General features: G+C 49.2%; 1 protein-coding gene across 1 annotated transcript; it reads right to left on the reverse strand.

Annotated features, from left to right (window-relative positions):
• Positions 1-7,574: 7,574 nt before the first annotated feature.
• Positions 7,575-13,898, reverse strand: Mrps21 (mitochondrial ribosomal protein S21). The gene is made up of 2 exons (XM_051156887.1): positions 13,734-13,898; positions 7,575-7,776 (listed from the first exon to the last, which is right to left on the reverse strand). The coding sequence occupies exons 1-2, from the start codon at positions 13,814-13,816 to the stop codon at positions 7,596-7,598; spliced, it is 264 nt and encodes an 87-aa protein (XP_051012844.1). The 5' UTR covers positions 13,817-13,898; the 3' UTR covers positions 7,575-7,595.
• Positions 13,899-20,500: the final 6,602 nt, after the last annotated feature.

Here is a 20,500-nt window from a genome sequence, read left to right on the forward strand (position 1 = left end):
CTCAGAGAACAGGAAAACAAAGCAAAAATATCAAGATAATAGTAAACACGAGTGCGTTCCTGGTCCTGCTGTCAGCCCCAGGCATGTCCCTCCACTTCATACAAAGGGAAGCACGCGCCCTGAAGGCCAAGCTTCAAAGCAGGAGGAAGCGCCTACTGGGTTTTGGGGGTTTTGTTTTGTTTTTCGAGGATCTCTCTGTGTAGGCTTGGCTGTCCTAGACTCACTCTGTAGACCAGGCTGGCCTCGAACTCACAGCGATCTGCCTGCCTCTGCCTCCCGAGTGCTGGGATTAAAGGCGTGCGCGACCACATCTGGCCTCTCATTTGATGTTTTACTTCTAACTCAGTACCAGTCATCAATGCACCTAAAGAATAAACAAACTACGAACAACCTAGTGTGAGAAATGAGTTTTGACTTCTGATCCTGTCATACAAAAAACACGCAGAGTCAACCCAGACGTCAGCTTCGCTGTTCCTTCTACTTCTGGAAGCCATTCTCTGGCCCAGCTTTGACCTGAGACTTTTCTAAGGGATGCAAATAAGAGGGTCTATCCAAGTCAGTCCTCCCATGTTAACTCTCATGTTTAAGAATGCTGTCACATTTCTCTGTAGTTTGTCCATGGTGGTGAACATTCTATATGTCAGTCATTCATATCATAGTCTATAAGATTTCTGTCAGCTGACTTAATGAGAATAAAGCCTAAGCTCAGAAAAAGACTATTCACATTTTCAATTCTCTCCCTTCTTACCTTTATTAGTTTTAATGCAAGCTAGAATAAAATTTCAACACTATTCATGCTTACATTTGTGTAAAATGTAAATGTTAAATCTCAAACATCCTCACAAGCATAGAGAGAACTTCACGTCTGGTTTTCTTCCTAATGGCTGTATGGCAATCAGTGAACTACACGGGCCTCATCTTCCCAGCGGACCCACTCTAGCTCTGCCATGCATCACACCATAACCTGGGACTGACTTGTTAAAGATATCTAACGACATCTAAAAGACAAAACCTTAGCATGCTCACACAAGCCTGTAATCCCAGCACACGGGAGGTAAAGACAGGAGTTCAAGTCCAGCCTTGGTCACAGAGTTCAAAGTCACCCGTGGCTACATGAGACCTTGACATAAAACAAAAACATGTAATCAAAGTGCCTCCTACATTCTTGACAGACTTACCTCTCATAAGATCTGTCACCGTGCAGTATTAAGTCTGACATATCTGAATGAAGCGGGAAGGCTACGCCTTTGTGACAAGTTTTACAAATAAGCCTGTGATAGTTCTTCTAGGCCGTCATGAGCTAGCAGTGTAGTCTACCAAAGAGAAAGCAAACTCGGGCACTAACAAGAGTGGAGGAAAAAAGCTCACTGAACAGACAGCAGAGCAAACACCACCATTTATAAGCCCTTAGCAAGCAAGCTAACTCCCCAGAGCTTTAGTTTACTCATCTTAGAAAAATGGGAACACCTGACATAGCACTCCATTCAACAAATACTTAAGTAACTATCACTTGCAAGCAGAATGCTTACTGCATGTAGGGACACATACAGCAGCGAACAAAACCAGGCAAGAAGCCTCTTGGTAACGGGACTCAGCAACCCACCACAACTGAGGAACAGGCTAGAAAGTCTGCGCAGTATCAAAACCCAAAGTAACAGGCGAGGCGTATTAGCAGATTGGATGTGAGCCCAAGCTCGATCCTATCAAATGGGTGACTTTAAACTCGACCCGATTCTCCATAAACGTGCAAACGAACAGTCAACGCATAAGAAAAGTTTGAATCCCTGGAGTTGCCACTAACCAAATGTCCAACCATGGGGGGGGGGGGGTAAGGAGGGGGCGTGGGCGTGGGCGGGAGGGAAGGGGAAGGGGCCGGAGGGAAAGGAGAAGGCGGAGCGTTCCCTTCTGAATGAGCAGGTTGCAGAATGCCATCTTCCGAAGGGATTCCTGACTCTTCTCAGCTGTAAGCCCCCGGAGCCGCCATGCTCCCACCTTGACAGTCTTTCCCGCCGGCTCCCACCCCACCGAGTGCGACCTAACTCCTCACCTCAGAGCGGGTCTGCCCGCCCTCCTGCCCGCCCTCCTGGCCGCCCCCGCCCTTCTCCTCCAGCTAGCCCATGCGGACTCCTTCCCCCAACACGAGCCGGCGCTGCTCTCAGCCGGCTTCCCGCCGAGCGCTCCCGCCCTGTCCAGCCGCTCCGACCGAAGGCTAAAGCGCCTCTCGGGGCGCCGGGGCCACTACTCACCTCACAAACTTCAGCCCCTGAGACGGAGCCCGAACGTTACACCGGAACCGGAAACCTTCTGGTCGCCCTACGGCCCGCCGTCGCTACCGCCACTGCCGCCGCCACGCTGCGGCCCCTGCGGCACGTGACCACAGGGGGCGGGGCCCAGCCGCGCAGCCGCAGTAGCGCGGTGTCGGCGGAGATGCGCATGCGCGCCGGGATCCTAAAGCCACTTGACATGCGGAAGGAGAGGTGCTTAGTCCAGTATTTATTACCCGGAGCAGAAATCGGGTGGCTGCGCTCGGATTATTGCTAGAACTAAAAGCGGGGACTTAAACGTTCATGCTCAAAATGCAGCAAAAAAAAAAAGTTATGATCACTAGCATCAGCTATCTCTCCTTAGCTTTTTCTCCCTAATAGCGGCACTAGAGACCACGTAACAAAAATGAACACGTTCAGAGCTTTTCTCGGGCTTTCCACTCGCCATCGAAACACCAAGACCTGCCTCGCTTCCTCACCTGGGCATCAACACTTATCCTGATTGCTTACTCCGCCTCAGAATCTGGACCACTTCCTGGCTTGTCGCTTTTCGCCTTCTGTAAGAAACCTACTAGATTTGCACTCTACTCTCCTTCGTGTTTGTGTGTGATACTTGGTACTTTTTTTTTTTTTTTTTTAGTTTTTTGAGACAGGGTTTCTCAGTGTAGCCTTGGCCATCCTGGACTCACTCTGTAGACCAGGCGGCCTCGAACTCATAGCAATCCACCTGCCTCTGCCTCCCGAGTGCTGGGATTAAACGCGTGCGCCACCTCGCCCGGCTCCCACCTCCATTTCTTAAATACTAAGATTACAGGCCTGAACCATCCAACCTAGTTCCCGCAATGTTTGTTCACCAGGCTGTCCTTTCCCCTTTGAGTAGTTTTGGCAGCCTTGTCAAAACTCGGGTGAGGGCCTGCCCTGTAAGCAGGGGTGTCTGACAATGGCCCAAGTTTACTTCCGAGATGCAGTAAGGTGGCAGGAGAAAACAGACCCCTGAAGTTGTGTTCAGGCCTCCCTCCATATGCACACGTGCACATATCTTAAACTATTTGAAGTCAGCAAACCAGTACTTGGGATGTAGTTTAGTGGCCTAGCACTTGCCCGGAATGCTCCAGACCCTGAGTCTGATGCCAGCACTACAGTGATATCAACAATCTGATATATATAACAACATAATATAATATATTGGGGCTGGAGAGATGGCTCAGAGGTTAAGAGCACTGTCTGCTCCTCCAGAGGTCCTGAGTTCAATTCCCAGCAACCACATGGTGGCTCACAACCATCTGTAATGAGATCTGGTGCCCTCTTCTGGTTGCAGGTAGAACACTGTATATGTAATAAATAAAAATAAATCTTTAAAAAATCTAGGGCCGGGTGTGGTGGCGCACGCCTTTAATCCTAGCACTCGGGAGGCAGAGGCAGGCAGATCACTGTGAGTTCGAGGCCAGCCTGGTCTACAAAGTGAGTTAAGGATGGCCAAGGTTACACAGAGAAACCCTGTCTCGAAAAACCAAAAATAAATAAACTAATTAATTAATTAAAAAATCTAATATATTAACATAACATACTGTCAACATAACAATCTGATATATATACACACACACACAGTCTACACTCTGCTCTACTCATCCACATCTGTCCCTTACGCCAGTCCCCCTTCTGGTATGCCTCGATGTTACAGTTAATCCTCCTGCTGCCCCTTTGAAGAAGAGGTTCCTCAGTCCCCCGCCCCCTTCTCCCAGTGGAAAGGGTCTGTTCTCTCTAGATTGCCTTTGACTTCCTGGGCTCAGGTGGTCCTCATTCCTCAGTGTGAGTAATGAGGACACTGTGTGCCTGACTCCTTTTGTCATTTTCTAACAGGAAACAATTCAGAAAAAACATGGAGGAATTAAAGCCAGTAACTCAGACTTACCTTAAACTCATCTGGTTAAATATAGAAAATAAAATCCGTTCCTCCAAAGACCTTTCCCGTAGAAAACTGAACCCAGATTCTTTTTATTTTTTTAATTATTTACTATTTACACAGTATTCTGCCTGCAGGCCAGAAAAGGGCACCAGATCTCATTGTAGATGGTTGTGAGCCGCCATATGGTTGCTGGGAAGATCAGTGTCCTTAACCTCTGAGCCATCTCTCCAGCCCATGAACACAGATTCTTTTTTTTTTTTTTTTTTTTTTAGTTTATTTGCATTGGTGTTTGCTTGCATGTATATCTGTGAGAGGGTGTCGTATCCTCTGGAACTGGAGTTACAGACAGTTGTGAGCTGCCATGTGGTTGCTGGGAATTGAACTCAGGACCTCTGGAAGAGCAGCGAGTGCTCTTAACCACTGAGCCATCTCTCCAGCCCCGAACACAGATCCTTAAGAAGCACTGAAAGATGGCCAGGCATGTTGGCAGACTTTTAACCACTGCACATGAGAGGCAGAGGCAGGCAGATATCTTATTTCTAGGCCAGGATGTTCTACATTGGTCCCAGGACAGCCAGGGCTATACTGTGAATCCCTGTATTTTTTGTTTCGTTGTTTTTTAGTTTTTGTCTGAAAACCCGGAGGTGGATGCAGGAAGATGAGGTGTTCAAGACGAGTTTCAACTATGACTTTGCGGTCAGTCTATGCTGCAAGAGACCCTGAAACCCAGAACACCCACTGATGCAGTTCAACTCTCATTAGTTTGAATGATTCAAAGACCTAAAAATTTTAAACTATAATAAAATTAAGGGCAAAAAAATTTACAAAACTCTTAGAAGAGCTGGATGATGGCACACATCTTTAATCTCAGCACTCGGGAGGCAGAGGCAGGCGGATCTCTGAGTCCAAGGCCAGCCTGATCTACAAAGTGAGTTCCAGGACAGCCAAGACTACACAGAGAAACCCTGTCTGGAAAACAAAAAACAAAACAACAACAACAACAAAACGAAAACAACAACTCTTAGTGGAAAACAGGGCTGGTCTTCCTGACACTGGACTTGGCTGTGACACCAAAAACAAAGGCAACAGAGCAAAGTGAACTTCATGGATATGTAAAACCTCTGTCACTGGATGGGCACAGTGGCAGGTGACAGTCCTCTCAGCCCTTGAGAAGCTGAGACAGGAGGATGGCAAGTTCCAAGCCAGCCGAGGCCCTGTCACAACAAACATAGAAGGAAACTAGTAATAAAAAGGAACCCCACAGGGTGGGAGGCAACATCTGCATCTGCGTCTAGTCAAAGATGAAAGAAAGCAATTCGGCAGCCATGACAGATTTCAGAGGTGGCCTCAGTTTGAATGCTTCTTCAAAGGAGGAATCGTAAACAAACTCACAAAAATGCCCAACAGCATTAGCCATTAAAGGACGGGCGAGCCAGGGATAAGGCAGGTAGGCGACAAGTTTGAGGCCAGCCTTGGCTACCTAAGACCCCAACTCAAAAGTGAATAAAAGTGAAGGCTACAAATCTGAAGTCAATGCAGTGAGTCCACCACCAGGGGGCGGTGTTTACACACTAACCCTAGAGCTGGGGGGTGGGTGGCTAGCCATCCCGCCACCTTCAGACTTGCCAGTTCCCGCAATGGTGGAAGTGCAGCTGCCTGGAGAAAGAGAAAGGAGGAAGCAGACAGCAACAGAGAAAGACCAGCACGTTTCCTTCTTTCTTTTTTCGAGTAGTGGTTTCTGTGTAAAGCCTCGGCTGTCCAGGACTCGCTGTGTAGACCAGGCTGGCCTCTGCCTCCCGAGTGCTGGGATCACAGGCATGCGCCACCACTCAGCTTGCAGCAATTTCTTTGCTGGTGTCAGAACACTTGATTTTGAGGCACACGGGGTGGGAATTTCAGCTAGAAGCGACACAGGCCCACGCCCTAGCTGGAAACACAGCTCTCCACGGCCCCATCAACGGTTGGCCGGGCCGCGGCAGGTGCCGTCCGCAGGTAGGTCCAGTGCGGACACTCCTCCTCGGCTCCTTCCGTCTGCGTTGCGATCCATCCAGTGCATTTTGCCTCTGCCATCCTTCTCTTAGCCCCTTCAGGAAAACTGAGAGACAGGACAGGATTAGCCTGGTTAGCTTTCTTCTTGGGATTCTTTCGGACAAGGATCACAGCGCTCTAGTAGTTTGGTATTTTAGGAGAATTTAGTAAGCATACATATGGTTCTTCTCTACTGAAGGGTAGAGAACGGTAGCTCAGGGGCATAACATCTGCATTTCCAGTGAGATTTGCTTTGGGGCTCGTAAAAATCGCAGGAAATGCAGTATATTTTTTTTACAGTTGAAAATTTTCCTTGCCTCTCCTAGACTCTGGAAAGGGGCTTTAAAATTCTAAAAACAGCCGGGCGTGGTGGCGCACACCTTTAATCCCAGCACTCGGGAGGCAGAGGCAGATGGATCCCTGTGAGTTCAAGGCCAGCCTGGTCTACAAAGGGAGTCCAGGACAGCCAAGGCTACACAGAGAAACCTTGTCTTGAAAAACAAACAAAATCTAAAATGGCAACTTAGCTGGGCATGGTGGTGCACACCTGTAACCCCAGCACTCAGGGAGGCAGAGGCAGGGGAGTCTCTGAGTTTGAGGCCAGCCTGGTCTACAAAGTGAGATTTTTGTCTCAAAAACAAAAAACAAACAAACACAACAACAAAAACTCATCCCCCCAAAAACAAACAAAGAAACAAAACACGGCAGTTTAAGCAAGTGTCCCGCTTAGTGTATTCAGTACGCTGATGGAACTGATGAGGGTCTGGCTTGCATGTTTGTGCACGTGTATCTGGTGCCTGTGGCCCAGAAGGTTCCCTAGGGATGAGAGACATGGACAGCTGTGAGCCGCCAGGCGGGTGCTGAGCACTGAAGCCAGAGCCTCTCCCAAGAGCAGTCAACGCTCTTAAAGAGCTGAGACATACCTCTAGCCCCACACTCACTAAAGTCTTACTTACATTTCGCATGTTTGAGTGTTTTGCAAGTACGTGTACTACATGCATGAAGTGCCCAGAGGCCACGCGGTGGCAACAGGTCACCCGGAACTGGAGTAACAGACCTTGTGAGCCACCTGGTGGGTGGTGGAACCCAACCAAGGTCTGCTACAAAAGAACAGCAAGCGCTCCTAATTGCTGAGTCATCTCTCCATGGTTTCTAGAACTTTTCCAAGTCTTTATAAACACAGACTGCACCTGTGACATGTGCCTTCTAATTGGCCCTCCTAGGCTGGCAAGCAATAACACTGAGCCTGTTCCATGGTTTGATTCACACTCTTCTTTTTAATAGAAGAAAGTGTCCACTGTGGACTAGCGAGATAGAAAAGAGCGGGACATAGGATTAGCGTGTGCCGTCTACCCCTGGGACACAGGATTAGCGTGGGCCGCCGTCTACCCCAGGCCTTAGCAGCCAAGCCATGGGTCTGCACGGTTCTTCCGCATCAAGAAGTTAATCTTCCGAGCCATTTCCATGTTGTAGATCCTTCGGCATGTTTCGTAGCTCTCCCGCTGGCGGCGGCGACAAGGCTTCTCATAGTAGCGTCGTCGCTTTATGACTTCAGTCAGCCCGTCGGTGGTGAGGATTCTGGAGAAAGGCAGGGGATGGCGTTAGCGGCTGTGGCTCATCGCTGCTCTTTTTTTTTTTTTTTTTTAAGTAAGTTATTTATTATTATGCATACAATGTTCTGCTTGCATGTACTCCTGCAAGCCAGAAGAGGGTGCCATATCACATTACAGATGGTTATGAGCCACCATGTGGTTGATGGGAATTGAGCTCAGGACCTTTGGAAGAGCAGGCGACGCTCTTAACCACTGAGCCATCTCTCCAGCCCCTCATTGCTGCTCTTTGCCAGCTTAGCAGTTCTTTACAGCCCAGGAGAGGTCAAGGGACAAAAACAACTTGTGTTTGGAAAATTAGAGTGTGAAGTAGTAATGTAGCACTGAGCCTTTCCTGGGCCCCAGTGAGAAGCCAGGAGGCAAAGTTAGAAATAAGACGCTCTTACTCCTGCGAGCTGATAAGAGTCGGACTCTCAAACTTTGGAATACCACAACACACCTGAAGGATACGACAGCTTCTGGCCTGCAGGTGTACATGCAGGCAGAACACTGTATACATAAGTAAGACATATTTATTTTTAAAGATTTATTTATTATTATATATACAGTGTTCTGCCTGCATGTACACCTGCAGGCCAGAAGAGGGCACCAGATCTCATTATACATGGCTGCGAGCCACCATGTGGTTGCTGGGAGTTGAACTCAGGACCTTTGGATGAGCAGCCAGGGCTCTTAACCTCTGAGCCATCTCTCCAGCCTGGCCCAGTGCTTTACAACCATGGGAGGGAAACTACGTATGGAGCTGGGTGTGGGATGGCGCACACCTTTGCTTCCAGAAACTGGAAAGCAGAGGCAGGTAGCTCTCTTGTGAACTGAAGGCCAACCAGGGCTACATAGAGAGGCCTTGTCTCAAAAAAACAAAAACCAACCCAAGACAAACCCCAAATGGGGCAAACCGTCTGTAATTGAAAAAGAGCTCAGTGGGGTGACTGCTACTTGGCCCTCAGTGAAGAAGGCAGCTCCTTCCTCTTTGTATTTGAGGGCTAATGTGGTGGTCCATCAGCCCAGGATGTGGGAGGCTGATGTGGTGGTCCATCAGCCCAGGATGTGGGAGGCTGATGTGATGGTCCATCAGCCCAGGATGGGGGAGGCTGATGCACACTTCAGATCAGCCTTGGCAATTTACATCATGTTTGTTGTTTGTTTAAAAAAACTAAATAAAAGCGGCATAGCTCAGTGGTTGAGCACTTGCCTCATAAGTATGGGCCCAGGTTTAGAGAAAAAAAATTGATAAAATTAAAGTCTGAGCAATGCAGGGCGGTGGTGGTGCACACCTTTAATACCAGCACTCTGGAGGCAGGGGCAGGCGGATCTCTGTGAGTTCGATGCCAGCTTGGTCTACAGAGCTAGCTCCCGAACAGCCCAGACTACACAGAGAAACTCTGTCTTGAAAAACCAAAAAATAGGGGCTAGAGAGATGGCTCAGAGGTTAAAGAGCCCTGGCTGCTCTTCCAGAGGTCCTGAGTTCAAATCCCAGCAACCACATGGTGGCTCACAAGCGTCTATAATGAGATCTGGTGCCCTCTTCTGGCCTGCAGGTGTTACATGCTGGCAGAGCACTGTATAATAAATAAATAAATAAATAAATAGATCTTTTTAAAAAAAAAGAGAGAGAGAGAGAAACCAAAAAATAGGGCCAGACATGGTGGCGCATGGTGGAAGGCAGAGGCAGGCGCAGCTCTGAGTGCGAGACCAGCCTGATTGGCAACAGTGGGTTCCAGGCTAGCCAGGACTGTACAGTGAGACCCTGTCTCTAACAACCAAACAAAAAAGAAAAATTAAATTGAAAGCACAGATTAGGCTAGGAAAGAGTGAAGCTGACACAGGGTCTGAGCTCCTAGAAGCCATGTAAAAAGGCTGGGTGTGCTGGCAGCACGCGTCATCCCAGCGCTGGGGAGGGAGACAGAGCCCGGCAGCACAGCCTACTAAGACAGACCTTGTTTTAAACAAGCAACAGAAAATGGGTGGCAGTGCCTGAGGAAGGCCAGCTGATGTGTCTTCTGGCCTCTAAACCCACATGCGTGAGCACGCACATGAGTAATGCACACGCACCCTACAATTAATGCCTTCAACCTCACCCCTAGCAGGCAAGGATGCGGGTCAGGCTTTGTAGCAGAACTCCAGAAGTATGGGCTGGGCGTGGCTCGGCTGGTGGAGTCGTCCCCGGCTTGATCTGCAGTACCACACAGTGTGGTGTTGCACACCCGTAGTGCCAGTGAGAGGTAGACGCAGGAGTTAAAAGGTCATACATGGCCAGCGTAGGATACATGAGACCCTGTCTTAAAAAAACAAAAAAAAAAGCCCTAAAACCAACCAAATAAACAAACCCAAAATAATCCGAGAACTACACCCCAGCTAAACAACTGATGGTGCTGAGGGCATAGCTTACAAGCAAGGGCCCTGGGCCTAGTTCCTAGATCCGGGGGTGAGGCTGGGGGTGGGGAGGCCAGTTAAAGCTGAGGATGTAGCTCAGGGGTGGCACTTTGGGGAAGGTGTTGCTAGTGTCATGTCTGTTTACAAAGTTAGTCCAAGGACCAGCAGACGATGAGCTTAGTGTAAACAGAGCAGCGTGGAGTTCTGGTGCCTGGCAACCTTACGTGAAGGAGAAACCAGCTGCCAGTTTTAGTAAAATTCAACTGATTATGTAAAAGGAGCCAGGCTGCTCACAAGGGGAACCTGGGGGCGGCAGACTCACATGTCAGGGTAGCCAGCCTACGTCAGCCGCTGTGTACGAGGACTGGGTGAGCCCAGGACGGCCCTTCAGGAGTGAAAGGGGTCAGCCGGCATGTTTCCAGTGTGCTTGTCTTTCCTGGTTTGGGGGCCAGCCAATCACACAAGGCTTCCTAGCAACCCCCACTCTCCATATCCTCATTCCAGGGCTCCGGGGAGGGCCCCTGGTTACATAACAGGCATTCTGCGGCAGTCTCCCAGGGCAGACACACTGGCTTTTCCTTTGAAAGGCTCCCTTCTGGGCCCTGAGCACTGTGAAGGTCCAACCTTCTCTCTCCTACTTGCACTGCTACAGTGATCCGATCACAGAACAAGCAACTTAGTTTAACCACTGCCATCTGAAGCTGAGAGAGACGAGAGAAGGCAGGTTGAGACAGGTGTGTAGGAGCGACCCAAGGGGAAGGCAGGCGGTAGGGACCAGCCGAGGGAAGGAGGTGCGAAGTCAGGGCAGACTGCGCTTAGCCAGCGCTGTATCTGCGCGAGCTCACAAGCTCTCGCCTAGGAAAGTTCCCCACGGGCAAAGGATGTGTCCACTCCCCACGCCAGCCAGCACCTTAGGCGAAGACACAATTTATAAATCATTTCCATACTAATCCAAGATTTTTCTTTAAAAAATGAACAGAAATGCAGCGTTTTTTTTCTTCCTTGCAAATTATCTTTTTATACTAAAACAATGTAGCCTTTGTTTTTGAGAATCTGCTATTTTTTAAATGCAGCTTTCTGAAGTATGACTTTAAACACATTCCCTACACTGGTTCCCAAGCCAGTTTTGAGTTCACGAGGAAGATTAAATCTCAGGTTCTGAGCGCAGGGGCCTGATTTTCCTCACTCACTCTCTAAACATCTCTTCTGTTTAAACAAGTCTTCTTGGGTGAGCCTGTTAGCCACTTTATTGGGTTCCTATATTTACCACCTTCTCCAACTCCCAACACTGGGTAGGAGAGAAAGGAGGTTAGAGGTGGGAGGGAGTGTAGAGCTCTGTAGGCCACTTCCAGCTGATGGGGTGTCAGGTGCCTTGGGGCCAGTTTGACCTTCACTACCAGAATATTCCATTTCCTTGTCTCTTCGCACAGGACTAGTTGACAAATTCCAACTAGCCAAGAGCAACAGCAAAAACAGCCATAAGTACCGCAGCCTCTCTTCAGAGCTCCCTGGCCTCTCTCTGGGCTCTGATATTTATCACTTCTGAAAAGTCCTCAGAATCCCAAATGTCACACACCTGCGGAAACTATCTGCAGCTAGCACAGCCACACTCCTGCATGAGAGCGCGAGGCAAGTAGACAGTCTGAAGCAGCTCCATAGTCCACGCCTGGATTAAAACAAAAAATGGGCCGGGCCGGGCGTGGTGGCGCACGCCTATAATCCCAGCACTCGGGAGGCAGAGGCAGGTGGATCGCTGTGAGTTCGAGGCCAGCCTGGTCTACAAAGTGAGTCCAGGACAGCCAAGGCTACACAGAGAAACCCTGTCTCGAAAAACAAAAAAGCAAAAACAAAAAAAAAAAAAGGCGGGGGGGGGGGGGGCGGGTGTGGTGGCGCACGCCTTTAATCTCAGTACTCGGGAGGCAGAGGCAGGGGGATTGCTGTGAGCGCGAGGCTAGCCTGGTCTACAAAGTGAGTCCAGGACAGCCAAGGCTACACAGAGAGACCCTGTCTCAAAAAACCAAAACAACAACAACCAGAGCAAAACAATACACACAAGAGCCACACAGACCAACGGCTCGCTAGCTAGCTACAGGTGCACTTCTCTTCCAGCGCCCAGTCAGTGCCCCACAGCTTCCTGAACTCCAGCTCCAGGGCCCCAGGGCTTCTGGCCTCCAGTACCTGCACTCATGTGCACACACCCCACATGCATACACATAATTAAAAATAAAAAGAAATGTTAAATGAGACATGCCAGCTTAGGGAAGCCTAAAAGAACTAGAATGGGTCAGCTTCACCAGGGCTGCTCACTCTCCCACAGGCTGGCAGTCAGCTGCCGATCCACAGGGCCCTCCTCTCCTGCTGTCATGTTGTTAAGTGCATGCCTGCTTGTTTGGGTCACATGTGGGCACTGCAGATGGCAGCTGGGAGAGAGCGGCAGATCCCTGACAGCAGCGGTTGGTGCTGGGAACTGAACTTGGACTGCCTGAGAGAGTAGCAAGCGCTCCTTACCACCGGGCCATGTGTCCAGCCCCTCGCCGAGTACTCCTGCATGCGCTAACTCTTCTTGGAATCTGCGGTGCCCTCTCCATTTGACTTGTTTCTCCCAGAGCCCAGTTAGACTTCATCTCCTCTAGCCAGGAGCGGAAGTGGTGGGGGACATATAATCTCACCATCTGGGAGATGGAGGCAGGAGGATAATCAGGAGTCAAGGCTATCCTTGGCTACACTGCCTAGGCCAGCCTGAGCTACATGAGATGGACAAAACCACAAAGGAGTTACTCGTCTCCAGTGGCTTTATTCTGCAGAAACGGTCTCAGCTGATTCTCATGCGCTATGCCTCCGCTTCTGGCTCCTCGTTTCCCTTCCAGCTTTTTTTTTCTTTTTTTTTGGTTTTCGAGACAGGGTTTCTCTGTGTAGCCTTGGCTGTCCTGGACTCTCTTTGTAGACCAGGCTGGCCTTGAACTCACAGCGATCCCCCTGCCTCTGCCTCCCGCTGGGATTAAAGGCGTGTGCCACCACGCCCGGCCCTTTTTTTCTTCTTTGATGTGGGAGGGGCCAACTGAGAGAGTCCAGTCAGCACTGTCCACAGTGCTCTCAGGGTCCTCCTGCCTCCACCTCCCAGGCACCAAGATTACAGACGTGCACAAGCAGGTTTTAACGGGTTCTTCTCAAAACCCTGGCTAGAACTCGGGGTCCTCATTAAGAATAACGTCTGCAGGCCGGGCATGGTGGCGCACGCCTTCAATCCCAGCACTCGGGAGGCAGAGGCAGGCGGATCGCTGTGAGTTCGAGGCCAACCTGGTCTACAAAGTGAGTCCAGGATGGCCAAGGCTACACAGAGAAACCCTGTCTCGAAAAACCAAAAAAAAAAAAAAAAAAAGAATAACGTCTGCTTGCTGGATGAAGCGAATAACTGAGGGGCCGGGAAGTGTCCAGAGCCTAAACAACAAATGGCTGACACCAGTGTGCCAACAGTTTCTGAGGTGGGAGGTTGGGTGGGGGTAACCTTACATTGTGCACAGATGGTCTAGGCGAGGCTCTGGTTCTTTTTACCTGTTCAGGGTCCTGTATGCACCTTCCACGTTCCCCTCCTGAACCATCACTGTCCTGGCAATGAACTTCAGGTGTTTAGCCATGGCCTTATATTCAAATCTTCATTCCTCAAGACCTATAGACCGGACAAGGAGTGTGCAAGCCAGAGAACCAATATAAGAAAACAAAGTCAAGGGCTGGAGAGATGGCTCAGGGGTTAAGAGCACTGTCTGCTCTTCCAAAGGTCCTGAGTTCAATTCCCAGCAGCCACGTGGTGGCTCACAGCCATCTGTAATGCGATCTATAGGTGCTCTCCTGTCATGCAGGTGTACATGCAAGCTGAACACTGTGTACACAGTAAACAAACAAGTCTTTAAAAAAAGAAAAAGAAGAAGAAAGAAAACGAAGTTGAGCGGAGTCCCACATTGCCGTGGGTAGTTTTAGTCAATCTAGAAACTGGCGCTCTCAGGAGCCACGGCACCTGGCAGGGGGGAGTCTTCATATTTTAGAAAGTACATGTAGCTTTGGAGAGATGGCTCAGCAGTTAAGAGGATCCAGGGTTTATTCCCAGCAACCATCGGGCGGCTCACAGCGTCTGTAACTCCAGGCCCAGGCCCTCTTCCGGCCTCTGTGATGCACAGGCATATACATGCAAGCAAAGCACTCATACACATAAAATATTAAATAACTTTTTAAAAGTTTGATTTATTAACTTATTTATTTATTATGTATTATGTATACAACATTCTGCTTACATGTGTGCCTGCCCGCCAGGCTGGCCTCGAACTCACAGAGATCAACCTGCCTCCGCCTCCCGAGTGCAGAAGAAGAAAAAGTACAAGCGAATTGTCATCAGCGTTTCTCTCACCGCGCGGCAGTGTGGCTCAGCAAATAAAAGCACTTGCCGCCGCCAAGCCTGACGACCTAGGGTCGAGCCGCACTCCTGCAAGCTGTGCTGGGACTTTCATCCCCCTAATCCCCTGCCGCATCAAAAAGTAGATAAACAGCCCGCGATGGCGGCGCCCGCCTTTAATCCAGCACTTGGAGACTGAGAGGCAGGCTGATCTCTGTGAGTTCGAGGCCAGCCTGGTCTACAGCCAGGGACAGTGAAACCCTGACTAGAAAAACTAAACGAAAAATAAAATAATAGTCCTTGCGAGTTGGCAAGGACTATTCGTCCGTCACCGGGGCCAGGCTGCCACGCGGACTCCTGCCCTCTCGCCCCACGCGCGAAGCACTTCAGAGCCCGACAAGCTGCGTCCTCCTTACCTTGGGCCTCAGCACTCGGACTCCCCGACGCTCCGGACCGGAAGCGGAAGCTACGGAATCCCGCGGGAGGAAGCCGGAAGTCGGGCGCAGACGTCTGCGGAGCGGTTCCTCCAGCCTTGTCTTTGTAAAAAGTTCGCTTCTGGGCGCCCGCGCTGGACTCCACGGCGTCCTCGCCTTCCTGTGTCCGAGGGTCTGCGGGAAGGTCAGCCCGATCCGTGGCTATAATCCTATCAAACCTTGACTAGGTCTGAGCGATTTCGTTGTGGATGGGAAAGGTCCTGAGAATATTTTCTAACTAAAAAGCACCTTCAATCTTCCTAAAAGTTAAGAAACGAACAACAACAAAAACCCATCGCATCATCTGCCTAAGCCATTTTACTAAATAAAGTAGAATCATTAAACACAGATATGGAAAACACTTGCAGGATTTAAAAATCATTGTGTTTTGTTTTCCTTTAAATGCCAACGTTGCCATTTGTTGCCTAGTAAGAGCTGGTAGAAATCTCTCTCTCCCTCCCTCCCTCTCTCTCTCTCTCTCTCTCTCTCTCCCTCTCTCTCTCTCTCTCTCTCTCTCTCTCTCTCTCTCATTTCTTCTTCACTGTCTTGACAACCTTATGTGTATGCTACACCCACATATCCATGTATGGTTATATGGGTTTAGAAATAACGAATAGGCTGGGCGAGGTGGCGCACACCTTTAATCCCAACAATCGGGAAGCAGAAGCAGGCGGATCTCTGAGTTCGACGCCAGCCTGGTCTACAAAGCAAGTCTAGGACAGCCAAGGCTACACAGAGAAACCCTGTCTCGAAAAACGAAAAAAAAAAAAAAATTAGAAATAACGAATACTGAAAAACCTACCCACAATACACACAAGTGCATCCTCACCTGTTCTTTCTTTAAAAGATTTGTTTTTATTTCATGTGTTGCGCGCGTGCGCACACGTGTGTGCGTGCGTGCGTACGCGCGCGCAGCCATGTGGAGGCTAGGCACCGAACCCGGGCCCTCTAAAGAAGAATGAACGTTCTTTACCACTGAGCCACCTACCCAGCACGTCATCAGTTAGTAAGTGCTCCCACAGAGCTTAAGCCTGCCTTGTCCTAAGCCAAATCCAAAGTTCCAAACCGGAGCTAGGCTGGAACACCACTGCGCTGCCTGTCCGTCTGCCAGACACTGTTGACACTGTTCCAGTGTCTCTTGCACTGCTGAAAGACAGTACGTAGACACAAGCTTACACTGGCTAGCATATAATAAGTGAGAAATTAATTATACAGACAGCAGCAATACATGGGAGAAAGGAATTCTATGTTCCCTTCAGATTCTCACAGTCATCAGGTGTGAGACTCTGAACGAGTTAATCAATCTAGGAGTCTGCACTTTGTGTATAAATAAAAATATTGGGATACTACCATGTTTGTTTGTTGATTGTGTACAGCTATTATGGGTTATAGTGGCAGACTTCAGTGGAAGCAATGGGGATCTATGACCTACACCTATTTATGATCTGGGTCTTGTCTGCCATGGACTCTCAAATCTCAAGGTTCCTCTGTTCTCCTATGGAAGCAAACAGAGCCTGGACTAGCCCAGAACCCAGGTGTGTGTGTGTGTGTGTGTGTGTGTAATTCCAGAAGAAGAGGGCATCAGATCCCTCAGAGCCAGTAGGTGTTTGTGGGTGCCCTGCCTGGCTTATTGGTGCTTTCTTGGACCCTAACTCTCATCCGTGTGATTGGACGACAACCGTCCTTTTTTTAAGACACTTATTTATTATGCATATGAGTATGCTGTGTTCATGCACACCAGCAGAGGGCGCCAGATCTCATTACAGACGGCTGTGAGTCATGCACACCAGCAGAGGGCGCCAGATCTCATTACAGACGGCTGTGTTCCTGCACACCAGCAGAGGGCATCTGATCACAGCACAGACGGCTGTGAGCCCCCATGGCGTTGCTGGGAACTGAACTCAGGACCTCAGGAAGAGCAGCCAGTGCTCCTAACCACTGAGCCATCTCTCCAGCCCACGGCAACTGTTCTTAACTACCTAGCTGCCTCTCCAGTGTTACGCACATGCTTTTTAAAATAGTAGGGTCTAGGCTGGTCGCGATGAAGATCAACTTCTGATCCTCCTGCCTCAGCTCCGGAGTGCAAAGGTCACAGGCCTCTGTACCCATGGCTTTGTGCTCACATAGCCAGCACTGTGTGGAACTACTTCCCCGGCCTTACATACTGATATTTTAATAAACTTTTAATTAATTAAAAATACTTAGGCTTATTTTATGTGTAGGAGTGCTTTGCCTGCGTGCCTGGTGTCAAGAAGATCAGAAGAGGGCACCAAATACCCTGAAGCTCTAATTACAAAGGGTTGTGAGCCACCATGTGGATGCTGGAAACTGCACCTTGACCCTCTGCAGGAGTAATTAGTAATTAATTGCTAAGCCATCTCTCTAGCTTCAATAATTACAAAAAAAAAAAAAACCAGCAAAAATGTGTGTGTGTGTGTGTGTGTGTGTGTGTGTGTGTGTGTGTGTGTGTGTGTGTGTGTGCGCACGCGCGCACGCCTGCATACTATAACCTTAGTGTTATAGTCCTCTAGTTAAGCCGTTGTATTAACAGCAGAGGTGCAGACAAAAGCCAAAAGCAACCAGAAAGCAGGTCCAATGAGACGCAGTCCGCCAGCAGGAGGCAGGGCCAGCGAGCACAAAGCGTGCCTCCATGTGCAGAGGTCAGAGGACAACTTGTGGGAATTGGGTCTCCCCTTCCATCATATGGAATCCGGGTGTGCAGCTTGGGAAGGCTGGCCTGCAAGAGCCCTCATCTGCTGAGCCGTGTTGCCAGCTCCTTCAGGAGTTTTTGTATCCGCAGCACATAACTAAAACTCCCCATCAGAAATGCATACATCCAGTGTGCCTTCTAAGGGCAGATGTTACAATAGGAAGTGAAGATTTAGCATTTATTCAATTTGGGGAAATAATAAAAGGCAATAAAAATGCAAAATTGGAGTTGGAGAGATGGCTCAGAGGTTAAGAGAATTGGCTGCTTTTCCCAAGGTCCTGAGTTCAATTCCCAGCAACCACATGGTGGCTCACAACCATCTATAATGAGATCTGGTGCCCTCTTCTGGCACACAAGCATACATGCAGGCACAACACTGTATACATAAAAAAATAAAGAAAAAATATCTTTGGGAAAAAAATTGGATGCTGGGCGTGGTGCTCATGCCTATAATCCCAGCACTCGGGAGGCAGAGGCAGGTGGATCGCTGTGAGTTCAAGGCCAGCCTGGTCTACAAAGCGAGTTCAGGACACCAAGGTTACACAGAGAAACCCTGTCTCAAAAAAACAAAACAAAACAAAACCTGGAGCTCTAGAGATGGCTCAGAGCTTAAGAGAACTGGCTGCCCTTCCTAAGCTCCCGAGTTCAATTCCCAGCAACTGCATAAAGGCTCACAGCCATCTGGGGTGAGATCTGGCGCCCTCTTCTGGGCCGTAGATGTTATATGCAGGCAGAGCACTGTATACATAATAAATGAATAAATCTTTTTAACATAGTTGAATCTCTGTAGAGAGAAGCCAAGACTAGCACCTCAGAGAACACCCACGCTCTGGGGGAGGTGGAACCCGGGGCCATTAAGAAACTAGGAGGTGCTGCCAGGTGGGTCAGAGGAGAGTTGGGACTGTGTGAAGTCACAAGATCTGAGGTAGGCAGGTTTCAGAGCGATAGGGCACGCAGCCTCGGGAAGCTGGGAGGCGAACGGGGACGCGCATTAGTGCTGTTTTTGCGGGCTCATTAGTTACTTTGGAAGGTGCAGCAAAAATGAGAAAGGGGTAAGCTGGGCTGCAGACAGTTACGCACGCTGGTAACAAGGTTCAAGAAAAAGCCTTTGGAGGAATTGTGGAGCATGCTGGGCATGGATCACTTGCCCAGCACGCTTGGGAACCAAAGCTCTGTCCCTAGTCCTGAGTGGGAGGGAGGACAGAGGAGAACTAGAGAGCGGCCCATGCAGCATTTACAGTAAGCCGATAACTGATGACGCAGGGGGAGTAATTATTATGGGTAGCAAATACAAGTTACAAAAGTTTCATAAATAAAAGTCAATCCAAAGCGCTGGAGAGGCACCTGCTGTTCCTGCGGAGGACCTGAGTTTCGTCCCCAGCACCTACACGGTGGCCCCACAGACATCTGTAACTCCAGTTCCAGGGGGTCCCGTGCTCTCTTCCAGCCTCCTTGGCTGTCAGGCGCCCAAGTGGCGCGCGCGCGCGCGCACACACACACACACACACACACACACACACACACACACACACATATATGCATGCAAGTGGTCGTACACATAAAATAAAATCTTAAAAAATAAAATGAGAAGCCAGGCGCACTGTGCGCGCCTTTAATCCCAAAACTCAGGAGGCAGAGGCTGGTGCATCTCTGTGAGTTCAAGGCCAACCTGGTCTACAAAGCAAGTCCAGGACAGCCAAGGCTACACACAGAGAAACCCTGTCTCAAAAATACAAAAACAAACAAAAAACTTAATTATGTATATAATGTATATACCATTATATCCATCAAAATCGGGATTGGAGCTAAGAGTGGTATTTCACACATATAATTCCTGGGGTGCCCAGGATCACCTTGATTTCCAGGTCAGTCCGACCTACACAAATAATGGCTTGCCTCAGAGAGGAGGCCCTACTTTCTGAAATAAAGGGAGGTGACTTATTTACCAGTGTGCGGGCTTTAGGAATGGGAGAAGGCTGTCTGAGCAGATAGGCAGCAGTAAGGAAGATGATGGGGTTATCTGATGCCCCGGGAAGGCTGAGGATGAGAGAGGAAATAGTCTTGGTAGAAACTAGGACAAATGAGAGAGAAATCCACAGAAGGGTGGAGACTTCAGTCAGCAACACCTGAGCTGCTTTCCTTAGCTGAGCAGGGATACAGCCCAGAGCCTGGGTACCACCCCCACCCCATGCTGACCTAGGCAACTCTGGGGCAGAGCACATCCTCTTCAGAACTTGCACCCCAGTGGCTGTTTTGGCTTTCCCTCTTCTGGAGGCAGCAGGAGGTCACATACGCATTTACCCCCAAGCACCAACAGCTCCATCAAAGCTGCTGCGCCAAAGCAGAAGAACCTGCTTGTCTGGCCAGCTGGAAGATTCCACAAGGAGACAGGCACAGGGAGAGATACCAAAGCCACTTCAGATCTGAACCTGTAAATGCCTCGAGGACATTCCCTGGGAAGGCAGAGCCAGTGCCCCTCCACAGGCTTGTGTGCTCCCATCCAGAGAAGACTGTGTTCACAGACAGGGCTGTCCTAGCTTGCTCAGTGGGTAAGATTTATGGTGTGCTTGAGGCTCAAAGTTTTCAATTTACAACAGTCAGAAAAGTGTTTAGGTAAAAAAATAAAAATAAAAAAATATGCCTTTAATCAGAAAGGATTTATTGTTCCTCAACACAAATACATTAAAAGTTAAAAAAAATACACATAAACATATATTTATACAAACTGGGACTCAGGGGACAGTTGAAAGCC

The sequence above is a fragment of the Acomys russatus genome, chromosome 15, assembly GCF_903995435.1.
Source record: "Acomys russatus chromosome 15, mAcoRus1.1, whole genome shotgun sequence".
In the NCBI taxonomy this organism is placed as follows: domain Eukaryota; kingdom Metazoa; phylum Chordata; class Mammalia; order Rodentia; family Muridae; genus Acomys; species Acomys russatus.

What these genes read in the sequence shown, in the direction of transcription:
- Mrps21 (XM_051156887.1), bottom strand. Translation starts at nt 13,816, where the DNA reads ATGGCTAAACACCTGAAGTTCATTGCCAGGACAGTGATGGTTCAGGAG. An exon ending in GCATACAGGACCCTGAACAG is followed by an intron (nt 7,777 to 13,733) that starts GTAAAAAGAACC and finishes GCCTTTCTCCAG; the next exon opens with AATCCTCACCACCGACGGGC.